At 53.5% G+C, this 12,676-nt stretch overlaps 1 protein-coding gene across 2 annotated transcripts in view; it reads left to right on the top strand.

Moving 5' to 3' along the window:
- XRRA1 (X-ray radiation resistance associated 1) overlaps positions 1–11,682 on the top strand; it is a 152,973-nt gene extending 141,291 nt beyond the window's left edge. For both annotated transcript variants that reach the window (XM_063950934.1, XM_063950937.1), the window contains 3 exons: positions 5,809–5,924; positions 10,979–11,087; positions 11,170–11,682. In XM_063950934.1, coding sequence (XP_063807004.1) covers positions 5,809–5,924; positions 10,979–11,087; positions 11,170–11,375 — 431 coding nt within the window. In that variant the 3' untranslated portion in view covers positions 11,376–11,682. The remainder of the gene's footprint in view (positions 1–5,808; positions 5,925–10,978; positions 11,088–11,169) is intronic.
- The last annotated feature ends 994 nt before the right edge of the window (positions 11,683–12,676 follow it).

The following is a 12,676-nucleotide window of genomic DNA, read 5'->3' as shown; positions in this document are numbered from 1 at the left end:
GGGGACTGTCTTCCGTAATGTGTAAAAAGGGGATGCTGTCTGCCGTAATGTGTAAAAAGGGGCTCTACCTGGTGTAGTGGCGCTACTGTGCGGTGTAATTTGAATAATGGAGACTACTGTGCACCATATTATGAATTGGTATGATTTTGTGGCCATACCCTTTCCCCATGAAGCCATGCCCCTAATTTTTTTGCACGCGCCTACGGCGCGCACTGCCCATGTTTTGCATAAGGTGGGAGGGGCGCCAATGCTGTTTCTTGCACACAGCGCTAAAATGCCTAGTTACGGCACTGCATAGCACCCCTACACATTCCCCTGCCCGCCATAACGCTGTACCCACCAGGCACACTTACCTCTCCGTATAACCCCTTCCATGCCAAACATACAACACAATCCCGTCTCCCCGATCCACCAGCCCGATCCATTGATCAGCGGACAACGACGATCAGCAATATGTCAAGGAATTGGAGAAATTAAACGTTCTAAAATCCCAGATCTGCCAATCCCGACTGTTTTCTGTCAGAATCTGAAGTTTTAAACATGTTTAATACTCCTGATTCACCAACCAGGGGGCCCGGGGCCTGTGTGTGATGCTGCAGCGTTACTTATATACCCCATCACATGCTCCATAGCAGCCTGGTGACCAGGGGGTCCGGGGCCTGTGTGTGATGCTGCAGTGTTATATATACCCCCATCACATGCTCCATAGCAGCCTGGTGACCAGGGGGCCCGGGGCCTGTGTGTGATGCTGCAGTGTTATATATACCCCCATCACATGCTCCATAGCAGCCTGGTGACCAGGGGGCCCGGGGCCTGTGTGTGATGCTGCAGTGTTATATATACCTCCATCACATGCTCCATAGCAGCCTGGTGACCAGGGGGCCCGGGGCCTGTGTGTGATGCTGCAGTGTTATATATACCCCCATCACATGCTCCATAGCAGCCTGGTGACCAGGGGGCCCGGGGCCTGTGTGTGATGCTGCAGTGTTATATATACCCCCATCACATGCTCCATAGCAGCCTGGTGACCAGGGGGCCTGGGGCCTGTGTGTGATGCTGCAGTGTTATATATATATACCCCCATCACATGCTCCATAGCAGCCTGGTGACCAGGGGGCCCGGGGCCTGTGTGTGATGCTGCAGTGTTATATATACCCCCATCACATGCTCCATAGCAGCCTGGTGACCAGGGGGCCCGGGCCTGTGTGTGATGCTGCAGTGTTATATATACCCCCATCACATGCTCCATAGCAGCCTGGTGACCAGGGGGCCCGGGGCCTGTGGGTGATGCTGCAGTGTTATATATACCCCCATCACATGCTCCATAGCAGACTGGTGACCAGGGGGCCGGGGCCCGTGTGTGATGCTGCAGTGTTCTATATACCCCCATCACATGCTCCATAGCAGCCTGGTGACCAGGGGGCCCGGGACCCGTGTGTGATGCTGCAGCGTTACTTATATACCCCATCACATGCTCCATAGCAGCCTGGTGACCAGGGGGCCGGGGCCTGTGTGTGATGCTGCAGCGTTACTTATATACCCCATCACATGCTCCATAGCAGCCTGGTGACCAGGGGGCCCGGGGCCTGTGTGTGATGCTGCAGTGTTATATATACCCCCATCACATGCTCCATAGCAGCCTGGTGACCAGAGGGCCCGGGGCCTGTGTGTGATGCTGCAGTGTTATATATATATATACCCCCATCACATGCTCCATAGCAGCCTGGTGACCAGGGGGCCCGGGGCCTGTGTGTGATGCTGCAGTGTTATATATACCCCCATCACATGCTCCATAGCAGCCTGGTGACCAGGGGGCCGAGGCCCGTGTGTGATGCTGCAGTGTTATATATACCCCCATCACATGCTCCATAACAGCCTGGTGACCAGGGGGCCCGGGGCCTGTGTGTGATGCTGCAGTGTTATATATACCCCCATCACATGCTCCATAGCAGCCTGGTGACCAGGGGGCCCGGGGCCTGTGTGTGATGCTGCAGTGTTATATATACCCCCATCACATGCTTCATAGCAGCCTGGTGACCAGGGGGCCCGGGGCCTGTGTGTGATGCTGCAGTGTTATATATACCCCCATCACATGCTCCATAGCAGCCTGGTGACCAGGGGGCCCGGGGCCTGTGTGTGATGCTGCAGTGTTATATATACCTCCATCGCATGCTCCATAGCAGCCTGGTGACCAGGGGGCCCGGGGCCTGTGTGTGATGCTGCAGTGTTATATATACCCCCATCACATGCTCCATAGCAGCCTGGTGACCAGGGGGCCCGGGGCCTGTGTGTGATGCTGCAGTGTTATATATACCCCCATCACATGCTCCATAGCAGCCTGGTGACCAGGGGGCCTGGGGCCTGTGTGTGATGCTGCAGTGTTATATATATACCCCCATCACATGCTCCATAGCAGCCTGGTGACCAGGGGGCCCGGGGCCTGTGTGTGATGCTGCAGTGTTATATATACCCCCATCACATGCTCCATAGCAGCCTGGTGACCAGGGGGCCCGGGCCTGTGTGTGATGCTGCAGTGTTATATATACCCCCATCACATGCTCCATAGCAGCCTGGTGACCAGGGGGCCCGGGGCCTGTGGGTGATGCTGCAGTGTTATATATACCCCCATCACATGCTCCATAGCAGACTGGTGACCAGGGGGCCGGGGCCCGTGTGTGATGCTGCAGTGTTCTATATACCCCCATCACATGCTCCATAGCAGCCTGGTGACCAGGGGGCCCGGGACCCGTGTGTGATGCTGCAGCGTTACTTATATACCCCATCACATGCTCCATAGCAGCCTGGTGACCAGGGGGCCGGGGCCTGTGTGTGATGCTGCAGCGTTACTTATATACCCCATCACATGCTCCATAGCAGCCTGGTGACCAGGGGGCCCGGGGCCTGTGTGTGATGCTGCAGTGTTATATATACCCCCATCACATGCTCCATAGCAGCCTGGTGACCAGGGGGCCCGGGGCCTGTGTGTGATGCTGCAGTGTTATATATATATACCCCCATCACATGCTCCATAGCAGCCTGGTGACCAGGGGGCCCGGGGCCTGTGTGTGATGCTGCAGTGTTATATATACCCCCATCACATGCTCCATAGCAGCCTGGTGACCAGGGGGCCGAGGCCCGTGTGTGATGCTGCAGTGTTATATATACCCCCATCACATGCTCCATAGCAGCCTGGTGACCAGGGGGCCCGGGGCCTGTGTGTGATGCTGCAGTGTTATATATACCCCCATCACATGCTCCATAGCAGCCTGGTGACCAGGGGGCCCAGGGCCTGTGTGTGATGCTGCAGTGTTATATATACCCCCATCACATGCTTCATAGCAGCCTGGTGACCAGGGGGCCCGGGGCCTGTGTGTGATGCTGCAGTGTTATATATACCCCCATCACATGCTCCATAGCAGCCTGGTGACCAGGGGGCCCGGGGCCTGTGTGTGATGCTGCAGTGTTATATATACCCCCATCACATGCTCCATAGCAGCCTGGTGACCAGGGGGCCCGGGGCCTGTGTGTGATGCTGCAGTGTTATATATATACCCCCATCACATGCTCCATAGCAGCCTGGTGACCAGGGGGCCCGGGGCCTGTGTGTGATGCTGCAGTGTTATATATACCCCCATCACATGCTCCATAGCAGCCTGGTGACCAGGGGGCCCGGGGCCTGTGTGTGATGCTGCAGTGTTATATATACCCCCATCACATGCTCCATAGCAGCCTGGTGACCAGGGGGCCCGGGGCCTGTGTGTGATGCTGCAGTGTTATGTATACCCCCATCACATGCTCCATAGCAGCCTGGTGACCAGGGGGCCCGGGGCCTGTGTGTGATGCTGCAGTGTTATATATATACCCCCATCACATGCTCCATAGCAGACTGGTGACCAGGGGGCCGGGGCCCGTGTGTGATGCTGCAGTGTTCTATATACCCCCATCACATGCTCCATAGCAGCCTGGTGACCAGGGGGCCCGGGGCCCGTGTGTGATGCTGCAGCAATACTTATATACCCCATCACATGCTCCATAGCAGCCTGGTGACCAGGCGGCCGGGGCCTGTGTGTGATGCTGCAGCGTTACTTATATACCCCATCACATGCTCCATAGCAGCCCGGGGCCTGTGTGTGATGCTGCAGTGTTATGTATACCCCCATCACATGCTCCATAACAGCCTGGTGACCAGGGGGCCCGGGGCCTGTGTGTGATGCTGCAGTGTTATATATACCCCCATCACATGCTCCATAGCAGCCTGGTGACCAGGGGGCCCGGGGCCTGTGTGTGATGCTGCAGTGTTATACATACCCCCATCACATGCTCCATAACAGCCTGGTGACCAGGGGGCCGGGGCCCGTGTGTGATGCTGCAGTGTTATATATACCCCCATCACATGCTCCATAGCAGCCTGGTGACCAGGGGGCCCGGGGCCTGTGTGTGATGCTGCAGTGTTATATATACCCCCATCACATGCTTCATAGCAGCCTGGTGACCAGGGGGCCGGGGGCCTATGTGATGCTGCATTGTTACTTATATACCCCATCACATGCTCCATAGCAGCCTGGTGACTAGGGGGCCCGGGACCCGTGTGTGATGCTGCAGTGTTATATATACCCCCATCACATGCTCCATAACAGCCTGGTGACCAAGGGGCCCGGGGCCTGTGTGTGATGCTGCAGTGTTATATATATCCCCATCACATGCTCCATAGCAGCCTGGTGACCAGGGGGCCCGGGGCCTGTGTGTGATGCTGCAGTGTTATATATACCCCCATCACATGCTTCATAGCAGCCTGGTGACCAGGGGGCCCGGGGCCTATGTGATGCTGCATTGTTACTTATATACCCCATCACATGCTCCATAGCAGCCTGGTGACTAGGGGGCCCGGGACCCGTGTGTGATGCTGCAGTGTTATATATACCCCCATCACATGCTCCATAACAGCCTGGTGACCAAGGGGCCTGGGGCCTGTGTGTGATGCTGCAGTGTTATATATATATCCCCATCACATGCTCCATAGCAGCCTGGTGACCAGGGGGCCCGGGGCCTGTGTGTGATGCTGCAGTGTTATATATACCCCCATCACATGCTCCATAGCAGCCTGGTGACCAGGGGGCCCGGGGCCGTGTCTGATGCTGCATTGTTACTTAGATGCTCCATAGCAGCCTGGTGACCAGGGGGCCCGGGGCCCGTGTGTGATGCTGCAGTGTTATATATACCCCCATCACATGCTCCATAACAGCCTGGTGACCAGGGGGCCTGTGTGTGATGCTGCAGTGTTATATATACCCCCATCACATGCTCCATAGCAGCCTGGTGGCCAGGGGGCCCGGGGCCTGTGTGTGATGCTGCAGTGTTATATATACCCCCATCACATGCTCCATAGCAGCCTGGTGGCCAGGGGGCCCGGGGCCTGTGTGTGATGCTGCAGTGTTATATATACCCCCATCACATGCTCCATAGCAGCCTGGTGACCATGGGGCCCGGGGCCCGTGTGTGATGCTGCAGCGTTACTTATATACCCCATCACATGCTCCATAGCGGCCTGGTGACCATGGTTCCCGGGACCCGTGTGTGATGCGGCAGCGTTACTTATATACCCCATCACATGCTCCATAGCGGCCCGTCAGTGCGGCTGGATAGAGCTCCCCAGCACCCATATTCCCCAGGCTAGAGAGCAGTGAATATTGCAGACAGACGGACGGTCTTTGCATTGTTATGGTAACTCTGGCTCTTACAATGTCATGCCGGTCTGTGCGAGTCCTAATATAACACGGTAATAAGACCCTAATCCTGTGTGCGCTGCAGGTATACAGAACAACGTGCGGGCTCTGGAGTACGCACTGTCGCACCTGCTTGTGTACAGGGACCATAAGCCACGACTGGACAGCATCCAGAAGCCGCACATCCCACAGAGGAGCAAGGTAAGTGCGCAGGTCTGTATGTATCTATACATAGAACATGGGTACAATACACAGGAATAACACTCTGTAGAGAAGAAACATGCCCTATATAGCTATAGAGTCCCCAGCAGCACAGAGAATATCAGGAGATGAGTGATGTGTCAGTGAAGACAGGGCTGCATGTGACAGGGGCAGTGACATGATGTGAGGAGGAGAATGGAGGCAGCAGGAAGCCAGAGACTGAGAGTTATATAGTGAGAGGAGCAGGGTCCCCAGCAGCACAGAGTATATCAGGAGATGAGTGATGTGTGAGGACAGGGCTGCATGTGACAGGGGCAGTGACATGATGTGAGTAGGGCAATGGAGGCAGCAGGAAGCCACAGACTGAGAGTTATATAGTGTGAGGAGCAGGGTCCCCAGCAGCACAGAGTATATCAGGAGATGAGTGAGGTGTCAGTGAGGACAGGGCTGCATGTGACAGGGGCAGTGACATGATGTGAGTAGGGCAATGGAGGCAGCAGGAAGCCACAGACTGAGAGTTATATAGTGGGAGGAGCAGGGTCCCCAGCAGCACAGAGTATATCAGGAGATAAGTGATGTGTCAGTGTGGACAGGGCTGCATGTGACTGGGGCAGTGACATGATGTGAGGAGGGGAATGGAGGCAGCAGGAAGCTACAGACTGAGAGTTATATAGTGGGAGGAGCAGAGTCCCCAGCAGCACAGAGTATATCAGGAGATGAGTGATGTATCAGTGAGGACAGGGCAGCATGTGACAGGAGCAGTGACATAATGTGAGGAGGAGAATGGAGGCAGCAGGAAGCCAGAGACTGAGAGTTATATAGTGAGAGGAGCAGGGTCCCCAGCAGCACAGAGTATATCAGGAGATGAGTGATGTGTGAGGACAGGGCTGCATGTGACAGGGGCAGTGACATGATGTGAGTAGGGCAATGGAGGCAGCAGGAAGCCACAGACTGAGAGTTATATAGTGTGAGGAGCAGGGTCCCCAGCAGCACAGAGTATATCAGGAGATGAGTGAGGTGTCAGTGAGGACAGGGCTGCATGTGACAGGGGCAGTGACATGATGTGAGGAGGGGAATGGAGGCAGCAGCCACAGACTGAGAGTTATATAGTGGGAGGAGCAGGGTCCCCAGCAGCACAGAGTATATCAGGAGATAAGTGATGTGTCAGTGTGGACAGGGCTGCATGTGACTGGGGCAGTGACATGATGTGAGGAGGGGAATGGAGGCAGCAGGAAGCCACAGACTGAGAGTTATATAGTGGGAGGAGCAGGGTCCCCAGCAGCACAGAGTATATCAGGAGATGAGCGATGTGTGAGGACAGGGCTGCATGTGACAGGGGCAGTGACATGATGTGAGGAGGAGAATGGAGGCAGCAGGAAGCCACACACTGAGAGTTATATAGTGGGAGGAGCAGGGTCCCCAGCAGCACAGAGTGTATCAGGAGGTGAGTGATGTATCAGTGAGGACAGGGCTGCATGTGACAGAGGCAGTGACATGATGTGAGGAGGGGAATGGAGGCAGCAGGAAGCCAGAGACTGAGGGTTATATAGTGGGAGGAGCAGGGTCCCCAGCAGCACAGAGTATATCAGGAGATGAGTGATGTGTGAGGACAGGGCTGCATGTGACAGGGGCAGTGACATGATGTGAGGAGGGGAATGGAGGCAGCAGGAAGCCACAGACTGAGAGTTATATAGTGGGAGGAGCAGGGTCCCCCAGCAGCACAGAGTATATCAGGAGATGAGTGATGTGTCAGTGAGGACAGGGCTGCATGTGACAGGGGCAGTGACATGATGTGAGGAGGGGAATGGAGGCAGCAGGAAGCCACAGACTGAGAGTTATAGAGTGGGATGAGCAGGGTCCCCAGCAGCACAGAAAATATCAGGAGATAAGTGATGTGTCAGTGTGGACAGGGCTGCATGTGACAGGGGCAGTGATGTGATGGGAGGAGGGGAATGGAGGCAGCAGGAAGCCACAGACTGAGAGTTATATAATGGAAGGAGCAGGGTCCCCAGCAGCACAGAGTATATCAGGAGATGAGTGATGTATCAGTGAGGACAGGGCTGCATGTGACAGGGGCAGTGACATGATGTGAGGAGGGGAATGGAGGCAGCAGGAAGCCACAGACTGAGAGTTATATAGTGGGAGGAGCAGGGTCCCCAGCAGCACAGAGTATATCAGGAGATGAGCGATGTGTGAGGACAGGGCTGCATGTGACAGGGGCAGTGACATGAAGTGGGGAGGGGAATGGAGGCAGCAGGAAGCCACAGACTGAGAGTTATATAGTGGGAGGAGCAGGGTCCCCAGCAGCACAGAGTATATCAGGAGATGAGTGATGTGTCAGTGAGGACAGGACTGCATGTGACAGGGGCAGTGACATGATGTGAGGAGGGGAATGGAGGCAGCAGCCACAGACTGAGAGTTATATAGCAGGAGGAGCAGGGTCCCCAGCAGCACAGAGTATATCAGGAGATGAGTGATGTGTCAATGAAGACAGGACTGCATGTGACAGGGGCAGTGACATAATGTGAGGAGGGGAATGGAGGCAGCAGGAAGCCGCAGACTGAGAGTTATATAGTGGAAGGAGCAGGGTCCACCTCAGCACAGAGTATATAAGGAGATGAGTGATGTGTCAGTGAGGACAGGACTGCATGTGACAGGGGCAGTGACATGATGTGAGGGGAATGGAGGCAGCAGGAAGCCACAGACTGAGAGTTATACTCTGTGCTGCTGGGGACCCTGCTCCTCCCACTATATAACTCTCAGTCTGTGGCTTCCTGCTGCCTCCATTCCCCTCACATCATGTCACTGCCCCTGTCACATGCAGTCCTGTCCTCACTGACACATCACTCATCTCCTGATATACTCTGTGCTGCTGGGGACCCTGCTCCTCCCACTATATATCAGGAGATGAGTTATGTGTCAGTGAGGACAGGGCTGCATGTGACAGGGGCAGTGACATGATGTGAGGAGGGGAATGGAGGCAGCAGGAAGCCACAGACTGAGAGTTATATAGTGGGAGGAGCAGGGTCCCCAGCAGCACAGAGTATATCAGGAGATGAGTGATGTGTCAGTGATAATAGGGCTGCATGTGACAGGGGCAGTGACATGATGTGAGGAGGGGAATGGAGGCAGCAGGAAGCCACAGACTGGGAGTTATATAGTGGGAGGAGCAGGGTCCCCAGCAGCACAGAGTATATCGGGAGATGAGTGATGTGTCAGTGAGGACAGGGCTCCATGTGACAGGGGCAGTGACATGATGTGTGGAGGGGAATGGAGGCAGCAGGAAGCCACAGACTGAGAGTTATATAGTGGGAGGAGCAGGGTCCCCAGCAGCACAGAGTATATCAGGAGATGAGTGATGTGTCAGTGATAATAGGGCTGCATGTGACAGGGGCAGTGACATGATGTGAGGAGGGGAATGGAGGCAGCAGGAAGCCACAGACTGAGGGTTATCTAGTGGAAGGAGCAGTGTCCCCAGCAGCACAGAGTATATCAGGAGACGAGTGATGTGTCAGTGAGGACAGGGGCAGTGACATGAAGTGAGGAGGGGAATGGAGGCAGCAGGAAGCCACAGACTGGGAGTTATATAGTGGGAGGAGCAGGGTCCCCAGCAGCACAGAGTATATCGGGAGATGAGTGATGTGTCAGTGAGGACAGGGCTGCATGTGACAGGGGCAGTGACATGATGTGAGGAGGGGAATGGAGGCAGCAGGAAGCCACAGACTGAGAGTTATATAGTGGGAGGAGCAGGGTCTCCAGCAGCACAGAGTATATCAGGAGATGAGTGATGTGTCAGTGAGGACAGAGCTGCATGTGGCAGGGGCAGTGACATGATGTGAGGAGGGGAATGGAGGCAGCAAGAAGCCACAGACTGAGAGTTATATAGTGGGAGGAGCAGGGTCCCCAGCAGCACAGAGTATATCAGGGGATGAGTGATGTGTCAGTGAGGGCAGGGCTGCATGTGACAGGGGCAGTGACATGATGTGAGGGGGGGAATGGAGGCAGCAGGAAGCCACAGACTGAGAGTTATATAGTGGGAGGAGCAGGGTCCCCAGCAGCACAGAGTATATCAGGGGATGAGTGATGTGTCAGTGAGGGCAGGGCTGCATGTGACAGGGGCAGTGACATGATGTGAGGGGGGGAATGGAGGCAGCAGGAAGCCACAGACTGAGAGTTATATAGTGGGAGGAGCAGGGTCCCCAGCAGCGCAGAGTATGTCAGGAGATGAGTGATGTGTCAGTGAGGACAGGGCTGCATGTGACAGGGGCAGTAACATGATGTGAGGAGGGGAATGGGGGCAGCAAGAAGCCACAGACTGCGAGTTATAGAGTGGGAGGAGCAGGGTCCCCAGCAGCACAAAGGAGTGATGTAAGGCTGAAGATTGTGTTATGGGGGGTAATTCAGAGTTGATTGCAGCAGCAAATTTGTTAGCAGTTGGGCAAAACCATGTGCACTGCAGGTGGGGCAGATGTAACATGTGCAGAGAGAGTTAGATTTGGGAGAGTTATATTGTTTCTGTGCAGGGTAAATACTGGCTGCTTTATTTATACACTGCAATTTAGATTTCAGTTTGAACACACCCCACCCAAATATAACTATCTCTGCACATGTTACATCTGCCCCACCTGCAGTGCACATGGTATTGTCCAGCTGCTACCAAATTTGCTGCTGCGATCAACTCTGAATTAGGCCCTTAAACACAATTTTATATGAAGTTAATTTGTCCAATTTGTTAGCACTGAAGGGAAAAAACCTCAGTAATATGGATTTCTCGGAGTTCCTTGACAACCATTCATGATGCAGCTGAGTGGCCCTTTTCCTTTGTATACGGTTGTGTGAATGCATTTGCTGGCTGTCACAAAACACAGAGAGGAGGAGCTGACAGCTGCGCCATGGTAACTTGTCCAGGAAAGCCTGGAAGTGGAGCCGAGTGGACTTTACCTTTTAGCAAAACGTTGAAAAATGATTGGAAAGTATATCAAGATTCTTTTGTCATTAAAATTATTATTCAGTAAGTACTTTTATAATAATAATTTCTTTTGGAATATTTTTAGTTTGGAAGAGAAATTTGTCAGATCCCTCAGAAGAAGAATAGGAAGGAGGTTCTATCAGAAATTGTGACAGACATGAGGGAGCGGCGACAGCTGATGGAGATCAGCCTGGGTAAGTGATGATGAGACTTTGTAATGGTATATTCTACACATGGCTGTGATCTGATCAGTTACTGTGGTTCCTCTCTGTACAGATTCTGCTCTGCAGAAGGAGAAGTCCAGCAAAGAGCACAAAGAAGCAAAACTGCTGCTGAAAGAATTGCACAGAAAGTACAAAGTGTTCCTCGCAGAGGCTGTGCATCGCGCGGCGGAGCTGGAGACCAGCCTTCGTCTGAGCGCCCAGGAGCTTCTAGAGGCTCAGAGTAAACTGGGCCACACACAGAGCAAGGCAGTTCAATGAAGGTCCAGAGAACATCCTCACGGGTTCAGCAAGTTACTCTGTTCCTTCTGGCTTTTCAGGACACTTACCTTCACTTTATCAATGGCGATGCGAGGAAACGTCCGGTAGAGCTGCTGAGTACTCGGACCTCCCATGGAACCATAACGAGCGTCTCGTTGTTTACATTTCCCAATATAAATATTCCACCTGTTTCGTGGAGTTTTATCCCTTTTACTCGCTGCTCCTACTTGTAAACTTCTCCTCTATAATTACATTGGAGTTAGTCCATTCGTGTTTTATATTACATGAATAAACTCTCAGAAATTCAGGTTTTCTGACCTATATGGATAATTCTATATGGCACGGAGGGAAACCCTAATGAGGGCATATGGAAGGAATTGTGGGCAATGCCAAGTTGCCCATACACATATACACCTCATTTGTGACTCTAGCGTGTGCACAGTGTGGTATGGAATTGGGGTAATCTTAGGGGAGCTATTATGGTCCATGAAGGTGGAGGGCTTCCGACACATGGGCAGTGAGTTTCCGCTTCTCCATCCTGAAACATGTACATTGGGGTGTCCTGGTCTTGTTGATCCTTGTGGAGACATCGTGGAGCTACCCACAACAATGCAAATAAGAAAAACATAACTTTACGCTTTCTTTTTGTAAAATCCATTGGAATAAGATATACAACAGCAGCAGAAGCCACGCGCAGATTTGCTGCATTTCTGTGGGCGCAGTGGAAACGTAGACACGAGAACGCCATTTTGTACAATGGGGCGACACTGTAGAATCATTTTGTTTTTGTTAAATCATGGAATAAAATGGCAACCAAATGCGTATACATGCACAGAGTGTTCCACATAAAGGATTGCAGCAGCGTGGTCATTTCAGGTGTCCGTCAGCACGTGCATGGACTATCCACGGTAGGAGCATTGCACGTCACCATGTCCACCACACGTGTCCTCCACCAGCACCCAAAGCTTCTCAGATCCGTGGCAGGAGACGGAGGATCTGCGGTGTCTCCACTTCCAACCTTGGTTGTCATTAATAGGGGTTTCTCTAACGTCCTAGGGAATACTGGGATGACATTAGTACCATGGGGTATAGATCGGGTCCACTGGAGCCTGGCACTTTAAGAAATCATTGGTGTGTGCTGGCTCCTCCCCTCTATGCCCCTCCTGGCAGACTCAGTTTAGAAAAATGTGCCCAAGGAGTCGGGTGCATTCCTCTGGAGCTCCAGAGAGTTTTCTTCAAATCTTTTCTTTAGTTTCTTATTTTCAGGCAGCACTGGCTGGCACCAGTCTGCCTGCGTTGTG

This window comes from Pseudophryne corroboree, chromosome 2, assembly GCF_028390025.1.
Source record: "Pseudophryne corroboree isolate aPseCor3 chromosome 2, aPseCor3.hap2, whole genome shotgun sequence".
Lineage (NCBI taxonomy): Eukaryota > Metazoa > Chordata > Amphibia > Anura > Myobatrachidae > Pseudophryne > Pseudophryne corroboree.
Note: the sequence above shows the minus strand (reverse complement) of the source record. Positions and strands in the feature narration are given on the sequence as shown.